The following is a 21655-nucleotide window of genomic DNA, read 5'->3' on the forward strand; positions in this document are numbered from 1 at the left end:
TACTTCCTGCCTGTGGCTTCCGAATATGGCAGGTATTGGCTGAGTGGCAGTTTAAGGAAATGTGAGAAATGAGAATGGAAAGGGCAGATTTTTAGCACTTAATTCCAATTTTTTTTCCCATTTCTGGATCTAGAATTTAAAATGAGGAAGCTGTAGTTTAGCATTTCAAACTACATCAGAGTTTATTAAAGTTGTGCATGCAATTCCAAAATAAAATTAGTGTTTCAGGGCTCAATATCTTCTTCTCCTCCACTCATTAACATAGTAATTTGGCATTTTTAAAAAAAGGTAAGATTTTCCAAAACATGTGTAAACACTTAATATAGTGTTTTGATATATGTGATATATATCAAATCCCTATTTTGGAGGACTGATAGGAGGAGTGAAAAAGTAATATAAATTATTTCTGAGTGTATTAAAATACATTGGCTAACTAGGTCAAACAACTGTGTAAACTTCAGCTATCTTTGCAGAAGTTTATCTACTTTTTGGCAACAATCAATTTTCTGAATTCTTATGACCCAGAAAAGCCTCCTGATATAACTGCTCTGCCCCAAAAAGTTTAGCATCAACTTAGACAAATTAGTCAGTGGTGCCATATTTCTCTGTAGATACTTCCAGCACCTTTTGACACTAAACTTCAAAAAGTTTAGAGAATTAAAATGACAAAGAGAAATGTGATAATCATTTCAGCACCAAAATGGCAGAATTTCATTATGAAATTTTCCAACACTGTGAATCTGATGCTAATAGTTTTTTTTTAAATCTGCCCAAAGCTAAAGCATTGTTTCTATCTTGTGACGTTAATAAACATGTGTAGGCAGGATTAAAGCTTAATTATTTAAGATTCCTAGAGATACAAACAGAGAACAAACTTGACCTATGCTCAAATCATATGTTGGTCAAAAATCCTTGGAAAAAATACCTCCATGCAACAAGTTAGAAAGGGAAAAGAAGGAGAGAGGAGGGCAAAGAGGAAGACAGTCTAAACTCAGCCTAATATTTTTAAGCACAGCTACCCTTTCTGCCTTTACAAGTCAACTAGTGAGCTTGTTTTCTTTTTCATTATTTACAAAACACATTTGTACTGACAAACTGAAAAGGACCTCCCCAAAATACACTGAAACTTCTCAAATATGAAAGAAAATGTGTTATTCATAAGACACACTGGCAATTAGCATTGAGTCTTAAAGGATGTGAGGATAGTTGTTTTCTATGCAAGACAGGTGAATCAATTACAGAGTTTAAGAAAAAAATCAGTGTTTTCTTGTTTTCCACTTTCTAAATCTTCAAGGATGCCTGATCTCTTTAAAGTCTCTAGGTAAAATAAGCATTTCTGACCTGCCTTTGGGGTGAAAGTGAAGTTATTCTGAATGATCCACATCATGGCAAGCATTTCTTTCTTTCCACACTCTATCAGGAAATAAGAAACTGAATACAGAGGATTTCATTATTCTTAAGTGACTTCAGACTGACTTTCCCCCCACAATTTGAAAGCTGTCCCGGAATTTTCACTATCTTTACACTAACAAATAATCTAATAAATAGAGTAAAACAATCAGATGCAGAAAACATAGGCTTTGCTTACATGTGAATCTTCCTGAAAATAATTTCTTAATAACCATCAAGTGAGGGGATGTGTTTTCATTTATATCTTATTGCAAAAACGAGCGGAGATCTATCCTAAATCCTTGAAGGAGAGCTCAGAGCGTTCTGGCTCCTCTGTAAGTTGGCAGGCGATTGCTTAGAAGGTTTTGGAAAAAAATTACGAGTCGTCGCGGACGAAATGGAATATTAGACATGCAATCTAACGGTAGTAGAAGAAGAGAAGTAGATCATCTCCCTCTCCTTTTCCGATTGCCACTTCTGTGTCCCCGGCTTTTCCTCTCCGTCCCTCGCATAGTTTCTTCCTTATCCTCCCCCCTCCCCTCCTTCTTTTCTCCCTCACTCGCTTTCCCTCTGTGTCTCGCGCTCTCGGAGTGTCTGCTCCGAGTTCCTGGTTGGATAATTTGGGTTAATACTAGTGAGTGAGGTTTTTGCGGCTTCAAAGGGTATTTCAAGTTTCCGGAGCTCCTCCCCTCTGCACCGTGTGACAACAACAACTCGTCCAGCCGGCAGCCTGCACTTTTCAGCTCATTTTCTCTCTGTCATTCCCCTCTCAATCTTTGATCAATGTACTTGCCAGGGAGAACCCAAGTCCTTCAAACCTCCTCCTTTTCACCTTCATCCTTAACTTTGTGCTAGAGCGGGACCCACACAACAACAGCCGACCCTCCCCGCCCCCGCCCCCCCCAAACCAGCCCCCAATCCCAGCCCCCGGAGAGGACTCGCATTTCGACTTGCGGGACACTTTTGTGCGTTTCTCTCCAGAGCGCCTCTCGCGCTCGCCCCTCCTGCACTCGCTCTTTCTTACCCTCACCTCCTTTTCTCCCCCCCTTTCTCTCCCTTTCTCCTTCTCGTTCTCCCCTAGAGTTGTTGTTGTTGTTGTTGCCCCCTAGCTCCTTCGCCCTCTTTTTTTCCCCCTGCCCCTCCCCGGGGTGTGTGGCAACTTTTCCCCTCGCTTCTCCTTCTTCGGTTTCCCCTTATATGTGACCATGGCAGTGCCGGCGGCTTTGATCCCTCCGACCCAGCTGGTCCCCCCTCAACCCCCGATCTCCACGTCTGCTTCCTCCTCCGGCACCACCACCTCCACCTCCTCGGCGACCTCGTCTCCGGCTCCGTCCATCGGGCCCCCGGCGTCCTCAGGGCCAACTCTGTTCCGGCCGGAGCCCATCGCTTCGGCGGCGGCGGCGGCGGCGGCCACAGTCACCTCCACCGGCGGCGGCGGCGGCGGCGCGGGCAACGGAGGCGGCGGCGGCGGCGGCGGCAGCAACTGCAACCCCAGCCTGGCGACCGCGAGCGGCGGCGGCGGCGGCGGCGGCAGCGGCGGCGGCGGCGGCGGCGGCGGCATTAGCGCTGGCGGCGGCGGCGCCTCCAGCACCCCCATCAACGCGAGCACCGGCAGCAGCTGCAGCAGCAGCAGCAGCAGTAGTAGCAGCAGCAGCAGCAGCAGCAGCAGCAGTAGCAGCAGCAGCTGCGGCCCCCTCCCCGGGAAACCCGTGTACTCGACCCCGTCCCCAGTGGAAAACACCCCTCAGAATAATGAGTGCAAAATGGTGGATCTGAGGGGGGCCAAAGTGGCTTCCTTCACGGTGGAGGGCTGCGAGCTGATCTGCCTGCCCCAGGCTTTCGACCTGTTCCTGAAGCACTTGGTGGGAGGCTTGCACACGGTCTACACCAAGCTGAAGCGGCTGGAGATTACGCCGGTGGTGTGCAACGTGGAACAGGTTCGCATCCTAAGGGGACTGGGCGCCATCCAGCCCGGAGTGAACCGCTGCAAACTCATCTCCAGGAAGGACTTCGAGACCCTCTACAATGACTGCACCAACGCAAGGTAAAGAGCGGGGGGCAGCCCCCGCCGCCCGCGGTCCCTTCCCTCCCGCCTCCTCACCCTTCCCTCGCTCCCTTCCTGGCGCCGCTTGCTCCGCGCGCCCGCGAGCCGCGCGCCCTGGAGAGCACGGCCCTCTCCTCCCGTTCCTTGAGGCTCGCCAGCCGCTCCCGGCCCTCTGAGAAGTTGGCACCTCACCCTGCCCAGATCTCGCTCTTCCGCCCGGTGCGCACCTTGCTCGCCTGGGCGTAGGGGCTTGGCTGCTGTGGGACGCGGGAACCCCAAGCCTTGGGCCGGAGGGGGCGGGAAGGAGGAGGACGGTGCGTTTCCAGGAGCCACGGCCCCCTTCCTGGGCCGCGCCAGCGTCTGGAGACCCCTCTCAGCGCGGCCGCCCGAGGGTGTGCTGGCTCCCTCGGGCCCGGGTTCCACCGCGAGCCGAGGGGCACCGGAGGGGCCGGTCGGCGGCGCCGAGCGGCGTCCCGGGGGCGGGGAGAGGTCGTGACCCTGACCGCAGGGTTCGGGAGCGGGAGTGCGCGCCCCGGGTGAGGGGCCGGCAAGGAAGCCGCGGGAGTGGGCCCCTTCGGGGCCGGGAGGGGAAAGACCTCCGAGGCCGAGAGGCCCGGGACAATCCCGAGGGGCCCGCAGCGAGCTCAGCCCCAAAGCCCTGAGGGGAAGCCCGCTGAGGGGAGGGGTCTGTGTGCGCGCACGTGTGCGTGTGTCCGCATAGGAGCTTGTGCAAAGGAGATAAAGGGGTACGTTAGCCCCGGGGCAGATGCGAGGGAACCAGCAGGTTTCCTTCTGTAGGGGGAGGTGACCGGGTGCCTGAGACTCTTGGAAGCTGAGCTGGAGAGATGGGGAAGGAAGACTATAGCGCACACTCTCTTTCTGTCTCTCCAAACTGTTTTTCTTTTCTTCTTCTTTTTCTTTTTCTTTTCTTCTTCTGCCTTTTTTTTTTTTTTTTTTTTTTTTTAAGGTTAGTAGCTCACGCGATAAGCAGGTGCAAGCTTTGCATTGGGATATTCTGCAGACCTGAATGCCCTGTGCCCTGGCTACCACAGCCCGGCAAAGCGCGCGAACCCTGGAGGCCGGGGGATCCGGTGCCTGGCTGGACCGGTTTTATGCTAATGAACGATCACTGGGGGAGGATCTACCGAGAGGGGGCGGGAGTGGGGTAACTTGTCAGTTTCGGGGTAGAAAAATCATTCCACCCGCTTTCACAGTTCCGCTTTGTACCCCGTTCAAAGCAGAGGGAAAAGTTGAGATGCCAGAAGAAAGAGAGTAGGGAAAGTTGGATACCAGAAGCGGGCGCGTGGGAACTGCGCGCAAAATTTGCGCAGAGACTTCGGTACCCTCCAAACAAGTTTTAAGACTGAGAGAAGGAACGGAGTTGTACTGTCTTAGGGTGTGTGTCCCCTGGTAGTGCTAGGGAAACTGAGGTGGGAAGGAAAGAGGGGTAGGACGAGACCAGAAGGAAGCAGGGGTGAAAAAGCCCCTGGCTATTTCTTCCTTCGAAGACTTCTGGCTAGTGCCGGGGGAAGGCTGTAGGACGAAAAAGGCTCCAACTCCAACCCTGCAAATGTCTTATTCTGACCTAACTAGAAACTTTTCCTTGTTTGTTTGCCATTCTTTGCATGGGGGCATGGGTGTGGGTCTGGGTTTTGAACCTCCATTTCTATTTTTTTGGGGGGGGGGTGAATGCTGAGAGCTCGTGCATGTGTGTAGGCGCGCGCACGTGCCCAAGAGTATGGACAGGTGGCAGTAAAGATTGAGGGGTAATCTTGATTACTAAATATCATTTACCGAGATAATTGGAGTCCTTGGACGTCCAGACGATAAAATATTTGCCAACAATCTTTTGTTAAAACTACTCGAATCAGGGCAGAAAATTGTTACAGAGTTGTTATAAAGAATGCTAGCCGAAATTTGAAGCCAGTTCAGATATGATTGTTATAAAATTGTCTACCTATCCAGTAAATTGGTGAAGAGCTACTGTTTTTCTCTTTAGTAATCAAACCACTCTGCTCTTGAAATCTCTTTGTGTGTTTCTTACAGTACATACTGTGCTAGATAATTAATGACCATTTCACATAACACAAAAAAATTGCTAGAGAAAACTTCCTTCAATGACAGCAACGTTATAATCAACGTAAAGCAGGTAGTGTTAATCTCTTACAATTATTCCCTTGATTTTTTCTTCCTGAAATTTTTGCTTAGAGTTTGGAACTGAAGTCCGCACTATATGGTTGGAGAATATTCTTAAAGTTATTAACAAAAATGTTTTAATTGGTTTTTTTCCCCTGAGGCTAACAATAGCTCTGGAGTTTAAACTTTCACAGGAGGATAAGTTAAATCCAATAGAACTGTTTTATCCCTTCAAAAATATTTCATCAATACTCTAATTATATTTCAATCACCTGGTCTTAATACTTTACAAGTAAGTGTGTTATTCTAAAACTCAATTTCAGGTTATTTTTAAGTTAAACGTGGTAAGTTTGTTGATTTACTCTTGCATTTTGATCTTTTATCAACTACAAGGCTTACTCAAACCTATATACATGCAAATACTGCAGTCATTAACCTTCGAAGATGTGTAATTGGAGATCTCTACCTAGGTTTTCCTAACCCTGCCACTAACTAAAAAAACAGAAAACTTATCATTGAACTCTCTCTCACCAAAACATACTGTTTACATTGTAATATATTATTACCTTTAATGATAATTACAAGTGTTACTGTCTTATTTCTTAACTTTGAAAGCAATACCTACAATATTTTGCATCTTGAATTTACAAAACTAACATTACTTTTTCCATTCAAGTCCAGTTTACGCCTTTGCTGTTAAGATCCTTTTTCATTCACCTAGGTATATTGATTTCTTTCATTCTGGTTTCTTTCTCCTCTGGCTATTGAAGAGACTATCTAAAGGAATAATTTATGCAGAAGATAAGACAACAGAGCAGAAAGGCAAACTATATAAAATACTATATACATAGTGTGCAAGAAACATCAAATCTTAGCACTCTCATCTTTTTACAGAACTTACATCTAATTCTGTCTCTTAATAGCATTTAGATACCAGAGAATCTGAGAAACCAAAATGATGTTAAAGGAAAAAAAGGTTCATGAACTTGCTCAAAGTGGCTCAGTAAGTTGGTGACAAACCTTAGAGTGGATTTAATTTGCTTGGGGCTATTGCATCAGTATGCTATCTATAAAAACTAGAATAAATGTTGAAGCCATCTGTCACTACCACAAGGAGATGAAACAGAGACTATCACCTGCTTGATAGTAAAGCTAAAAGTAAAAGAGTCTGAAAAATGAGAGAAAATGTCAGGAAATATATTTAAAAGTTGTTAAAGGACAGAGTCTGACCTTGATCAGTTTCCTCCAGTTATTATTTTTAAACTAAACATTAGTTGGATGAACTTGGCTGGTGCAACAGAGGTCACTTAATTAACTGGTAACCAGTAAACAACAACAACAAAAGAGAAGTATTTATGTACATAGTCAAGTCTGTGTTTGTATGAGTCAGTAGCTTGTTTGTAGATTTGGCTTAGGACTCAAATTTTCTGGAGAGTTCAGGTAATAAAAAGTGACTCTGCTGTATTTTGTTATCTAAAATGTTTATTTTCTGAATATTGCCAGAGGGTGATTTTGTCTCAGGATCTTTCAAACCAGATTATGGTTTAGGTCTTATGTAGCCCTAGATTTGTGGAGTTTTTGACTTAAATAGATCCCAGTTAATTTTATCAGACATTTTATATGCATATAGATATATTCACAAACAGTATTCTTTTGTCTTAAAAGTCAATACCATCCATAGACAGCAAATTGAAAGACTTTTCAAGTCTTTTTTGTCCAGTAGTAATATATGGATGCAATTTTAGCTTAGAAAGTATAAAATATTTTCCAATTCTTGGCTCTGTTTTTTTGTCAGGAGTTTTAATAAAGATGGCAAACTGAACCAGTCTATATTGAACATTTCCCCCGTTGCATGTTTTTCAATGGCACGGACTTGTGCACTTCTTCTGCATTGGTAATAGAAAGTTTCAATACAAATACAGATTCACTTCTAACAGATAATTACCGTACTTGGCACAGATAAATTAAAAATTACTTCAGATGAAGAGAGACTATGCTTTTGAAGTTTTTGTATTACAGCCGATTAGTGGCTCCTAGAGAGTCTAATGTTTCATTTTATAACATTTCCTAAAAAATATGACATAATTAGAAGAGTAAGGCCTAACATATGAAAGTTTCAGTTTGGTTCCACCACTTATTTCTGTATACTTTTAAAACGTTAGTGAATTACAGTTTAATAACTAATACATAAACAAAATCTAAGAATATTCTGACCTAAGATTTACCTTGGTCAATCAGATTATACCGCCTTAATACAGATTCTTGAGTTATTTGGGTATTTTTCAAACCTGTTGTTTTTCTTGGAATTAGTCTCAAATAATACATGTAGTCATTATTGTAAAGAGTGCACATAGTTATGAAGATGGTTTACTCTCTGAACTCCACAGATGACTAGTTAATGTTCTGAGGTACTTATTTTGATTGCTCATAGGATATTTTATTTTGTGAAGCTGCAAATATTATGTAAAATAAATAGGCTATTTTGTTTCAGAGTTCCCATCCTTAACATAAATTCTTTGTATCACATTTAATACAGAATTTGTAAACCTTTGTCTTATTAGTCCAAATCTGCTGTTATTTTTTGTTTAATCTACATTTCACGGAAGTTGCATATAAATTACTGAGACCAATATTAGCCACTCTCCTTTGCCTCAGTACCTCCCCCAACCTCCTGAGATGTGACACCCAATATTGATTAAAGTCTTGGCTGGATTTGAGCATAAATCACTCTACTCTTTGGTGATTTACCATGTGTGATTCACCAGCATACGAAAACATAATATGCTTTATTGTTTCTCATTTGATGTTTTGTTTTTGGAATGTAAGTAGCATTTGTAAATTAGCTTAATGTGCAACGAAGTAGTTGTTATTTTAGGAACAATTTGTGTTTTGACTATCAATTAGTATTATTTTATCTTTCCAAGTTATTTTATCAAATTGTTTCACACAATTGCCTTTGTTAATCAAGTAAAATAACCATTTAAATTGCATTGTATTAGCAACATAGAACCCACGTATTGCAAAATACAATAAGAAATGCAATTCTCACAGGTTGTAAACTGTTTCTCTTTGAATCTTTGTTTGAAGAAATTAGTTTGAAGTAAGCCTTCTAAATAGGTGCAGGTGAGTCTTCTAGATTTCGCTAAACATTTTGATTTTAAGGTTTTTGTTACTTGGTTCTTTAAAAAAGTTAGAGCTGGCCTGAATTTTATCTTTTAGGAATTTCATTTTCAGATTGTTCACAGGGGAAGAAAAGTCACATCAAGTTATAGGCCTTTAAAATGACAGGGACTGTAAAAAAGTTGATATTAACTCTTTGGGTATTTAAATATGTAATTAAGATAAAATTTTATCATTTTATGTTTGAATTGTTAAAAGAATAGAATGACCTTGCCATGTACCAGCATGTGCCATTCTCTTTACTACTGAGTTACTGCATTGTGATTGGTCAGTTATGTATATACATATATACATGTGTATTATTGTTTAAATGCTACAACTTAAACATTCTAGCTAAGAATACATTAAAAATACATTTATATTTATATTTTTAGGCTTTGAGACTGCATTAAGGGACCTGTTTTCCATTATATTGGTTATGTTCAATAATTTATTTTTTAATGAAGAAAACTCTGAATTAAAAGCCCACCAAATGGGCTCAGATAAGTGTTATATAAAAGGCCCTGATCTTCACATTTATGTGTTTCAGGCACAGCAGAGGCTCTGTGAGCCCACATTGTGCTCAAATTCCTTTACTTCTCTTCTTTTCAATTTGTCTGAAGTGTTTCCAGTCAAAAGTAATTTTTGCTACAGTGACTGTCTTTCAAAATAACTTTTAATTGTTGATCCATGCTTTTTAGTATATGCCACATTACAGAAATGACTTCATTCAAATAGTGAGGTTAGTTTACCAAATTATTTCTTTGGAAAACAAGAATACCAAGATTAGTATATTTATATTTGGTCCAGTAATTAGTTGTTATTAGATTAACTGGTGGGTCACTTTATTTTGATGTACCTACTTACTTTGAGAAAGTTTCTAAGAATTTTTAGAGTGTGTGTATTATAGTTCATGATTAACTTTATATTTAAATGTGCAAATGACTATGAACAGAATTTCTATCCATTCAGTATAAATTAGGCAATCAATCAATGAAATCTTATTGTTTTTCAAAGTAATGATAGAATTAAAATTAGTTGAATAAAATAGCGGATAATTGTCAATTTATATATGTAGTCATATATATGTGTGTGTGTGTGTGTGTATATATATATATATATATAAAATCATATAAAGAGAATAATTCAAATCACTACTTGATCCAAAACCAGGGACCTTGAACCAAGTACACTTTAAATTTCTTGTGTATTCTGACTTGGATTTACTTTATATGCTGAGAGGATTCTAATTGACCCATTTAAAGAAATTCATCTGTAGATTTTTCTAAATTGGATATTGAAGTGGCCAATGACTGAATTTTGTTAAAGGTGTGGCCCTGTTGCTTTCTGATTCAAATTAGCTTGGAACTGGGCCAGGATATCAAGCTGGGATTCTTTTACACGTTTAAATGTACGTGACTTGAGTGAAAGTTGTCAAAGACAACTTACTAAACTGGAAAACTCACTATATCATCATTTAATTGCTCTTATAATCTTGTGCTTATAAGTATATTGATGTGTCTAATACTATACAGCACAGCAACACACTGAATAGCTACCTGCTTTAAAAAAAAGTTTTAGAGAGCAGTGATTTAAAAAGAAGACAGCTTAGCTGAAGCATCTAAAACATTATTATTATGTAAGATGAATATAATACCTGGAATGCATTGCATGTTTCTAGGAGGAAGTCAAAACTATTTGCTATGATCTGAAGAACATAAATGCAATTTAATGTAAGTAGACTTATACTAATCCTGCAGTGGATTTTGAAAGTAGTATATGTTTGACCAAAAAAAAAAAAAAAAAAAAGGATATGCTTTTCAGGCATGATTTTCACAAAGCAATAATGAAATAGGCAACTAAGTATATTGGTTACTTTTGGTCAGTAACATTGAAGAATTGGAGAATGTTTCTTTTCCTTAGAATAAATGAATGGAGAGGTAAGCAAAGTATTAAAAAGTCACAGTGTAACTTATCTTTGAATTTCTATACTATCAAATGTTTCTAAATAATTACATTGCTCTTCCAGTAACAACAGGAGAAAAATAATACTTTTCTTCAAGGACAAACAAAACATATTCAGGAAAGAAAGAGTACTATTTGAAAGGGAATTATTTTGTGGATGCACATAGAGCATTTGCAGTAAATACTTGCTAATTCAATTTAAGGGATACTGGTCATTGCTTAAGGATAGATAATAAAAATAAATCTTTAAAATATGTTAATCAAGAAATACTTTATTATATTCACATATCAAGCAGACCAAGTATTTTGTTAAAATCTTAAACTGATTGTATTCTGAAATTTTATTAATAGCAACAGTAAATGAACTGTATTATTCATAGTCCTATATTATGTATGAACAAAGCAAATCACTGAAGATGTAACAAATCTTTGAACCCGTCACAGCTCTGCGGAAATATACTGTTATATCCAAAAGTGTTAATTCCCATTCTATATTTAAAATATCTTGGAAATAATACTTATTTAATAGGGCCTTTGGATTTTAAATGAATAATTTAGAACACTTTTAATTGTCCTATTACCAGTCACACATTTTATACTAAGATAGATGTCCTTCGGTATGCAACAAGTGTAAAATTTTTATCAGTACTTTAGAGGTCTTTGTGGTGGATATCTTTGTTTATATTAACCTTAGCCCGTTTGTAGTGTATGTTTTTATTCTTAAATATTTATAGTATCTTTGTTAGAAAAGCTTTCACGTATATGTATATGTGTGTATGTATTCTCTCTCTTTCTCTCTGTCTCTTTCTTTTTCTTCCTCTCTCTCTCTCTCTCTCTCTCACACATACACACACACACACACACACACACACACACACACACACACACACAGACTTGTAGGAGCTAGGGCTGGAGGACAACCAACTTACCAAAAAATTGACTTTAATTTTGCTTTCTGTAATCTCTTGAAATATAAAATAACACTGAAAAAGAGATTCTACTTTACTGAATGACAACCGAAAATATATTTAAAATTAATTTTAGCATAAAAAGAAGTAATTTATACTTAAGTGTTTTCAAATATAATTACAATAAACAATGTTACATGGTTATTAGGACAGTGATTAAAAACTTACCTTAATTTTCCTATACCTTTATGTTTATGATAACTGAAATGTATTTTTAATTCTCTATGGAAAATATTTATATCAGAGAATTATCTTACTTGTATGAAATAGATGTTAAGCTATTAGGTACTAGAATCTGTACATTATAGAATAACATTTAATGTGCTTGATGTCATTGCTCCATTTCTGTTATTAGTTTATTTCATTGCTACTTGCACTTTGGAGCAAGCATATCCTCTAAAATCAGTGGGTAAATGATAGGAAAACAATTTCATAACTTAAAAAAATGATTGCTCTTCTAAAAGCTTTGCCATCAATGAGATGAGTTAGGAATGAGGTCAATGGGTTAATCTGCGGGTCTACATAAGAAGATGTGTATTACCACTTCTTGCAGTGGACTGTAATTGTCTTTGAAAACACCTGGTAGAGGTCCAGTTAAATTGAAATCAATTACTTTCTCAATCATTCCATGGCATTTGTCAAGTCATTACATCATTGGTAAAAGTGCAAGAATGCATGCATTTTTTTGTGTGTGTGTAAAGTAGAAAGGAGGTTATAAAACAGTGACGACTTAAAAAATTCTGCCTCATCTAAAGCCTGTGGAATTAAAAAAAAAAACTTGAATATAATAAATGCAAAATGATATTTGGTAAGAAGTTCGTCTTTGCATTTTGTTATCTAAAAACATATTCCATACTACTTATTGCATTATCCGGTATGCATATATATTTATAAGTAAGTAAAAATGATTTCAAAATATTTTATGACTTGTGAGCTCTGACACCTTTATTCTTACCCTCTGAGAACCTTCTGACAAGTGCATATTATAATCAAAGATGAATATATGTCTGCTGTTCACTGATTTTTTTTCTTCACACCATTGATAGTACATGCAGATTTGAACTTGTAGCCAGCAACAGTGCTTCCATGCTTCAAATTGCCAAAAGACCCCCAGGGATAGAAACTTGACCTGCTTTTATGAAACCATAGAATTACATTTATACAAGTTACCCCATGGGAAAGGAATGAACTGATCCCAATTCAAACCTTAATATTGGAGCCTTCTGGGTCAAATTTGATTTTTCTTTCTGTTAACACCTGTTTGGCTACCAAATTTAGTAACTAGATATTCTTAGGAAATTTTAAAAATATCATTCATAAGTGACACTTTGCAGGTAAGCCAAAGTGCCATCAAAATTTTACAGCTATTCAAGTTTTCACATGGGATTAAGATGTTACTTTTTAAAATAAAATATCTACCTTTTAAATATATATCCTAGATATAAGTAGCTTAAACATAAATTTGTTTAATTGGACATTTATTATGTACTTTTTATTAATTTCCCTTCACTGAAGAGTCAGCCCAAGTAGGGGAGGAAACTTTTAGGGAGTCGTTCCCTGTGATAACATTACAGAATAAGGATTTTTAATGGATATATTTAATTTTCTTAGACTCACATTTTAAAAGGTTATATTCCATATTTTATTTTTTTGTTGGACTATATGAAGGGGTTTCCAGAAAGCTGCTTTTGCCACTAATAGCAACAAATGAAGGTGGTCAGTGATAAATTGGATACATAAAAGCTATTCCTGTTTTAGTTGGATGTACTTCAGTTATGTGGATGGGCCTGAGTTGGAAAACTTAAGTTAATCATCTGTTCAAAATAAAGAGGAATTTAGTTTGCTTAATCTCTGTAATATGAAAATGCTATATCATATATATACAAACAGATAATGAATATAAATTGATAGGGTTATAATATCTCTTTGCTTATAACTGATGGTATTAAATGACCATCGTTTAGGCTACAGACATACTTCTCCACATAGAATGACTTGTTCTCAATCTTACATACACAGAAACACTTTATAAAAGGTAAAGCAACATACATACACTTATACCCCTACTCAAATATCTGCAATTATGATGATTGAATAATTTCATGATAGTTTTTTGGAACTGAGGTTAGCATGTTCCTTTCCCAATGCAAAATTAAAAAGAATTTTGAATACTTTTCACTTCTTTTTTCACTTAACATTGATAAGACCATTTGGATAATTGGTTATTTTCCAGCAAGAACCAAACATAAAAATTCCTAGTAAGAATGCTTATAACAAATCAGTTCTTAGAGTAAAAACCTTGAAATTTCCAGTGGAAAGTATACTACTTCTCTTACTATCATAAATCATGATTATTAAGGAGAAAATATTTAGGGTTTTAAACATGCGTTGTTTTTTTCTTTCCTGTTGGCTGATGTGTGGCAAAAAAAACTTGCTTTCACAAGCTAACGTTTTTCTGCATTGTCTTTGACACTTGAATGAAGCTGAAAAATTAAATCAATTATTTGGATGTTCCCTAAGATCACTTTGATGCCATATTTATAAAATATCAACATTTGATTAAATATTTAACTTGAAAGTTTGACCCAACTGGTTTGATGATGATTTAACATGGCTCTTGCTTTTCATTTTCTCTTATTGTGATGAAAGGAAGGAAAGGAGATAGATCACATGACCCAACCACATTATGCTGTTCTTAAAAAGAATCTAGTTCAGGAGAGGCAACCTATTCTGACTTTTGTAATGGTGATAATATGAAGTTTCTATGACCTTTTTTGTCTTCCTGTGGCACTTTGCTGCTCTATTTCCAATAATGATTGATGGTATACCACGTGAACTATGAAACAAAACAATTAACCTTAAAAAAATCTTGCTATAAAATGCATGAAAGGAGAGATGGAACTTTTATATTTTAGGTAATTCTCTATGAGTGCAGTAATCCTTAATATTGGTACAAGATCCTACATCATACTTAATAGAGGAAGCCTTCCAACACCAAAGAAAATTTCATCTTCTTAAATATCTTTGTCATCTAAATTATCCGCATAAGAATCCTGTTCTTTTTTCTTTGTAGAAACTCTAGTGAAATTGTGCATGAAAATATAAACACTTATCATGAAATTTAACAGATTCAGAACAAACTAGGTTTTTGAGCTGTTGAGATTCAGATCAGCTTACCCAATTTCAACAATATGAAAATATAATATTTTAAGATGTATTTTGTTCCAAGTTTAGGAAATAAAATTAAAAATGGTATATTTGATCTGGAGTAACTTCTTAGCTTTTTCTTTTGGGGAGTAGGTTAAATAAGGATCCATGACAGGGATGCTGTTTGTTTTTCACAAAAGTTGTTTGTGATTTCAGGTACTCTTGGGAAATCTCTTGATCAGATTCACATCTGTTCCTGTCAAAGTGGGTGCTAAGATACCGGTCACCCAGCAACCATGTCCAAGAGGGAATTGGGCCGATAATAACTTCAAAAAGGAATGACAGATGCTAGATTAGGATGAAAGACAAAACGCATGAAAAATGAGCTTGTTAGAATCAAAAATTTGTTCAAGCACCTTTATGCAAATTAAATGAATATTGAATATTTGCATGCAGTAATTTCTACTTTTTCATTTGATTGAAAAGAAAAGAATAGTGCATTTAAACTCACAAAGGTGATTTCTTTCTTTTGTACTAATCAACATACAAAGCCAAATCTCTTTTTAAAAAATCAGATTAGCCACCTGGGTTCTTATATCTGTGCTAAGTATGTTACAATGTTTTTCTTACAACAATGGTACTCTTTGGGACAACTTAGTTTATCTAATTGTTTTCATAGTAAACAGTCTTGTGTGAATTAAGATTATATTAGATGAATATAAATCCATTTCTTGCGAAAGCATTTCAAAAGTAACCTTATCCTATTGTCCTTGAAATTGGTTAATGTACATTAATAAAAGATCACTCAAGATGAGTTCACACCAAAGGCAGAGGCTTCTCATTGACTGGTTAAATAACAATGCATTAAAGTAAAGCAGGGTAGCATCCCCGAAATGAAAAGTAGACCGAAAGATCTCTTCAACATTTAAGATGCTTTTTGATACATTACTAGTTTTTCTATTGAATTGTTCACATACTAATCAGAATTTAGAAGGGCCTGATAAAGTGTAGTGATTGAGAGAGGTTTCTGAGTCTTGGTTTAGCAATGTCTAATGTGGTCACGTAGAGAAATTGATTTTCTTCAGAAATTAATTAATTTTTCATATCGCCCTAAGCTGCAGTTAAAAAGAGTGCATACTTGTCTGTTTTTTCCAGAAATATTGCCTAATCATATTAATACCATTGCCCCAAGGATGAAAAGATAATTGTACAAATGCATTTGGAAATATGTATCACTGAGTATTTATGATTAAATTATGCAAATGACCCAGCTCTCATCCTTTCCAGACCCAGATTGTCTAATTAGGATTGATATGCTGAATAGATGTTCCAGGATTTGAATACAAGCATGTCCAAGGAGCAGAAAATTGGAAATGACAAGGCTGAAATCCAAAGAAAAGTGTCTTTCGTTTCTATACTTTGTTAATGTGCTGTTAGCAGTTGAAGGTTTTTTTTCAGTCCCTTTGGCTATTTTGTGACTCATATGTCCTATTAGAAACAAGTATGCAAAATGAATTGAACCTTAGCAAATAGCGTTTCATTTCTATTTGGTGCTTCTTTAAAAATAATAATCCCCTGGCCATTCAAAGAGAACATCACTATTAAGTTGCTTCCAACAATGGAAACTTGCCCTTAATTGAGTGACTTTTTTCTTTTAAAACTTCCTCTTAGTTGGTATCATAACTTTCTTTCAAAGCTAGCTCTCCAAACTTGGTGGTATACCAACCAATGCAGTATTTTCCAGGATATGCTTTCTTGAATCCATGGTCCATTCATTTATTCATTCATTCATTTGTTTACTTAAATACCTATCTTTTTATATTTGGAGAAAATTGTTGAAGCAACAGTTCTGATTATGAAAAAAAAAAAAGCAGCATTTTAAACATCACAATGCTTGAATTTGAGGTCCTCAGCAGGCTTTCTCCCTCATTGATTACATTCATTCATCTTAGATGGAGGGGTGGCCGTGAGGGGCTAGGAAGGGACTGAACTGTCAGGGCTCCAGTCTTTGTTAAGCAGCGGGTAGTCACTGCTTCTGAACTGGCCTGGCTCCTGCTTTCCATCTGCAAGATGATGGATTGCTATGTTTAATACATTTCAGCTTTTGTCTGTCATAGTGTGGACAGACAGTACTATCAGTGATTTCAACAGTGATTAAGGAACCAGTTCAAACCACTCCTATTGGCCCGACAGCTTCCAGGAATGTCTGATGAAACGCACTCATTGGTACTCTCACCATGTAAATGTGTAGCTTAACTAGTCAGAGATTGTACACTTGCTGTTTACACCCATGCAGACCCCACAGAGAATTTTACTAGATTACGTATCCACTTTAGAACGAAATTACAGGAGACAATGTTGTAAGAACATTTTGGGTCTCCAACTAAAATATTCATCCCAAGTGGTCCCGAGTTAAGATAAATTTGAACTCTTTAAATAGTAACAACATGTGCTTAATGTCAGGACTGTATTCTGTAGACTATGATGTCAGTTGTTATCCCCATCAATATTGAGCTGTTTAACTATATTGGGAGGGTAGAATGTGAGGACTATGTTAAAGCAGTAAGACATGACATGGCATGTGCTATGCTGAGATTTGTGGAGCTGTGGGTGCTTTGTGGTTCACAAGTCCAGAGAGTGAATGATTTCAGCAACCAGAAAGCCACTATGTACCAGCTCAGTATTTTCCCTTGAGTGTCTTATTCTATTTATAAAACTGGTGCTAAGAAAATACAATTAACTAAAGGAAAAGAAAATATTCTGTTAAGCCATTAATAACATAAGCAAGGTTTTATTTGGAGAGTTGGACTTATATCTAAATAAACTGAATTTTACTAATTCTATTATAGCATACTAAATGTAATTTATAATGTAAATTTTTAAATGCATTATAAACATGGAGTTTTAATTCTCTTAAATATATAATTATTAAATACTAATCCAGCCAAAGTTTTGAAACAAAAATCTAGATCAAGAGAAGCCACTTGCTTTCAACTAATCTCTTTTAATAGGGAAGATGAAAGAAAAAGTTTTGATAGTTAATAGCAAAGATCCAATGAAAAAGAACTCCAGATCCCAGACTGTATTTTCCTTTACTGACATGGTTCTTATACTGCAAAATTTTCACCTGAGACCCTTCAGTAAAGGTTTCTGGTTTCAAATATGTGATTACAAATATGCAAACACACACATCACACCACAAATACACACATACACACACACAGTATTTTTTTTTTTTTTAACTAGTTCAGTAGCTAACCATGCTGGCATTTTAGCATTGCTGATTTAGTAATAAGGACAGGTGGTGCTCTACCTCCTGGGAGAGTTATAAAAACATTCATATATTTTGCAAATTATTTTGTTCTTTGTTTTATTTTAAGCCCTGTTTTATGGAAACAATGTTCAGCTTAAAAATTGTGCATTCATTCAGCATATTCTAAAGGAGTCATTTGTCAGAGTTAATCAAAGGTAGAGTTCATAGTATACTTTTGTACAGAAATTACGTCACTGAGCTTAAGTAAATCTGGATTTCTTAATCAAAGCTATTCACAATTTATATAGCACATATGCAGTGAAATAATGTACTACCCCTCAACATTTTTTGTTCTGCATAATCATGCTAATGTGTGGCTGTCAAATCTTTAGTTGTAGAGTATTGCACATTCATTTACTGCATCCATAGTGTGGGTGGGGGGCAGGCAGGGAAGTGGCAGAATGCTTATTCTTTTAGAAAAAGATGAGGTGTAGGGGGCAGCTATTATCCTATGAAATCACTGTGATGTGCAGAATCTCTGTTAAGTCAAAGGCAAATGCATGGTGAGGCTACTAGAGTTAAGATTCCTGGCTTTGAGCTCTCAGCAGCAGAATGAGTGGAAGGAAGAGGTGTCAAGTAAATACTCTATTGGAAAGTAGAACTGGGGCGCCTGGGTGGCTCAGTTGGTTGAGCGACTGCCTTCGGCTCAGGTCATGATCCTGGAGTCCCTGGATCGAGTCCCGCATCGGGCTCCCTGCTCGGCAGGGAGTCTGCTTCTCCCTCTGACCCTCCCCCCTCTCATGTGCTTGCTCTCTCTCATTCTCTCTCTCTCAAATAAATAAATAAAAAATCTTTAAAAAAAAAAAAAAAAAAAAAAGGAAAGTAGAACTGATTCATGGAATGGCCCTACCTTACCCTGCTATATTCCCTCCCTTAACTATTTGTTAATAAATTTTAAGGAGGTCAGTACAGACTTAAGATAAAGGACCTGGCTGGGGGATAGACCTTAATGAGAGGAAAGGAATGCTTGTACCATATATAAGCTACAGACATTTCCCCCTCATATATTATAGAAAAAATAACTGTTTGCAATTTACACGTGTATTTTACCCATAGGTGAATCTTTCTGGGCTATTCAGAATTGGATCTTGTGTAACACTGGGAGTATAATTGTGTGTGTGTGTGCGTGTGCGCGCACACTCGCAGGCATCTCCACACGTACACGATAGGTTGCCAACCCTTGTTATACACATTGTTGGTCTTATGTTTAGTTAGACACCATAATTACAAGGTAATACAAGTCATTTGTCTTACTGTGGTTAAATAAAGAAAAAAAGTGTGTGCTAGAAATGAAATGAATGAGTTTCTCATGAAGCTCAGTGAACAAGTTTGCTGTCTGCAAATGTCCCAGAGTGAAGGAGTATTAGAATCCCCTTTAATCGATCCATCCATCTCTAGCCATGGTGTGAGCTCACTGGCTTCTGCATCTGTGCACAGCAGCCTTGGTCTTAGCTATTACTGCTTGGTAGATCCATAGATTGGGGGAAATAAGGAGTGAGGCCAGCAGGTTCAACTTCTTATTTCTCAGTAGCTTCCTATAACGATTCTACCTCTAATGAGGTGAATTACTACTGCATGAAAAAGGAGAAAAAAGCGTTTTGGCCATCTTAGCTAATAAATCACATTGACTGCATGGCTGATCAGATCAATTGTGCATAAATCAGTGCCTTAAAGAGTTTTAAACTAAGATTCTACCAAAGACCAATCGATCTACTGGCTTGTGTAATGGCATGGTCTCTTGCCCATAGCAAACTGAACAGGAGTCCACAATATTGAGACTGTTAATATGCTGTCAAATGTTGAAATGAATGTTTTCAGATCTCAGCGGCATGGGTGAGACAAGTTAAACAGTTATGGCTGTGTTGAGTCAACTGACAGATACATTTTTGTCTTCTCCAGTTCACTTTTGTTAGTTAGGTTAGCAAGAAAATTTAATTCTCGAGACATATATGAAAATTCAGTTTTGAAGGCTTTATTAACAAGCATAATTTGGGAGAACTGTTTCCCACAAAAATATTATAGTATTATTTCCAAAAGAGATTATCATGAGAATCCAAGAGAAGTATTTCATGACCACAATAGCTGTAGATTTGAGATTTACTCATCTATAGACAACTTGGAGTCATGAGAACAATCAGGAAACTTGATTTCAAGTTCTGGTGATATCAGTTGCTTGCTGGGAGATGGATTAGTCAACTGGAACCTCCATATTGTCAAATGTAAAATAAGGATAATGAAGATAACTTTTCTATTTATTTCAAAAGAAGGTTGTGAGAATAGGAATGTGATAATAGTTATTTGAAAGCACTTCAGAAATGGTAAGGTGCTTTTCAAGAGTTGTTACCTCTTTAGAATTCTCAATTACTTTTTTTTATTGAGATATAATCTACATATAACATCCTATAAGTTTAAAGTGTACAATTATATGCTTCAAAGTTGCTAAGATACTAGATCTTAAATGTTCTCACACAATTATGTTTTTAAACTCCTTTTACCAGAACAGCTTACAAAAGCATAAAGAATAATCTACTTTGGTTCTTGCTGTCACACTTTTCACCTCTTTTTAAGGAAGTAACAGTGAAATCATAACAATTAAAACAAAGAATTTGTGAATTTTGAAAAATTACAAAGTCTTTTTATAAATATAATATTTATTAAAATTTTATTGGCACTGACTTTCAAATAATGGCTAACATGGTTAGCCATTTTGAATAATGGTTAACATGGTTAAATCTTTGAAAAGCAAGAAAAGACAAAATATGGCCATAGCATATGAAAGGATAACTTACTTTATTTTGCAGAGAATGACATTCAATATCTTTAGTAACTGCCATGCAATTCTCTGTGAAAGCAGAGATTCCAAAGGAGTTTAAATCAGCTTTTTTTTTTTTCCTTTTTCCTTATGCTAAAGCAGGTACTATTGAAACTTGGATTTCTTTTTAATTTGGCTAGAGCATTCTATTATAGTTAAGTCTCTAGGATTTTCTTAAACCAAATGCATAATTTGTAATTATTCTTTGCCAAACATGTCAAAATTCCCCAAATGATTATTTTTTCTGTAGTCACCTGTTTTGAAAATAAATTTGGGATAGACATTCAAGCATCTTAACATAAAATTTGGTGTCCGCCAAGTATTTTGTGAACTCATCAATATAATACAAAGTTCCCTATTTCAGAATACCATTGTTCTGCTTTTGTTTGTAGATTTATGACAATGTCTTGACATTTTTGTAAATTATGTAATACACATTGTTTCTCCCTTGTTATATTGTGAAATTTAGTAGGTTGTTGAAACTGGATCTGATTGATTTTCTCCTTGGCATTTGTCTACAACAGCATTTCATGTCTAAAATTCACAAAAGGAGGAGAAATCCAGGTGGATTTCTTTTGCTGCATTTTTCCTTTATGTAGTCAAAGTTTTAAAATATTTGTGATCAACTGTTAACAGTTTTAAATATAACTATATAGGTTTTTGCTGATAGAGGATGATCTGGCTATTTCTTGAACTCCTTAATTCACTTAAAAACTTGAGTA

General features: G+C 37.2%; 1 protein-coding gene across 1 annotated transcript in view; it reads left to right on the plus strand.

The window, feature by feature from the left end:
* The first annotated feature begins 1966 nt into the window (after positions 1-1966).
* Positions 1967-21655, plus strand: part of DACH1 (dachshund family transcription factor 1) — a 420028-nt gene continuing 400339 nt past the window's right edge. Inside the window, exon 1 of the mRNA XM_078070269.1 lies at positions 1967-3433. Coding sequence (XP_077926395.1) covers positions 2595-3433 — 839 coding nt within the window. The 5' untranslated portion in view covers positions 1967-2594. The remainder of the gene's footprint in view (positions 3434-21655) is intronic.

Source organism: Halichoerus grypus, chromosome 4 (genome assembly GCF_964656455.1).
Source record: "Halichoerus grypus chromosome 4, mHalGry1.hap1.1, whole genome shotgun sequence".
Lineage (NCBI taxonomy): Eukaryota > Metazoa > Chordata > Mammalia > Carnivora > Phocidae > Halichoerus > Halichoerus grypus.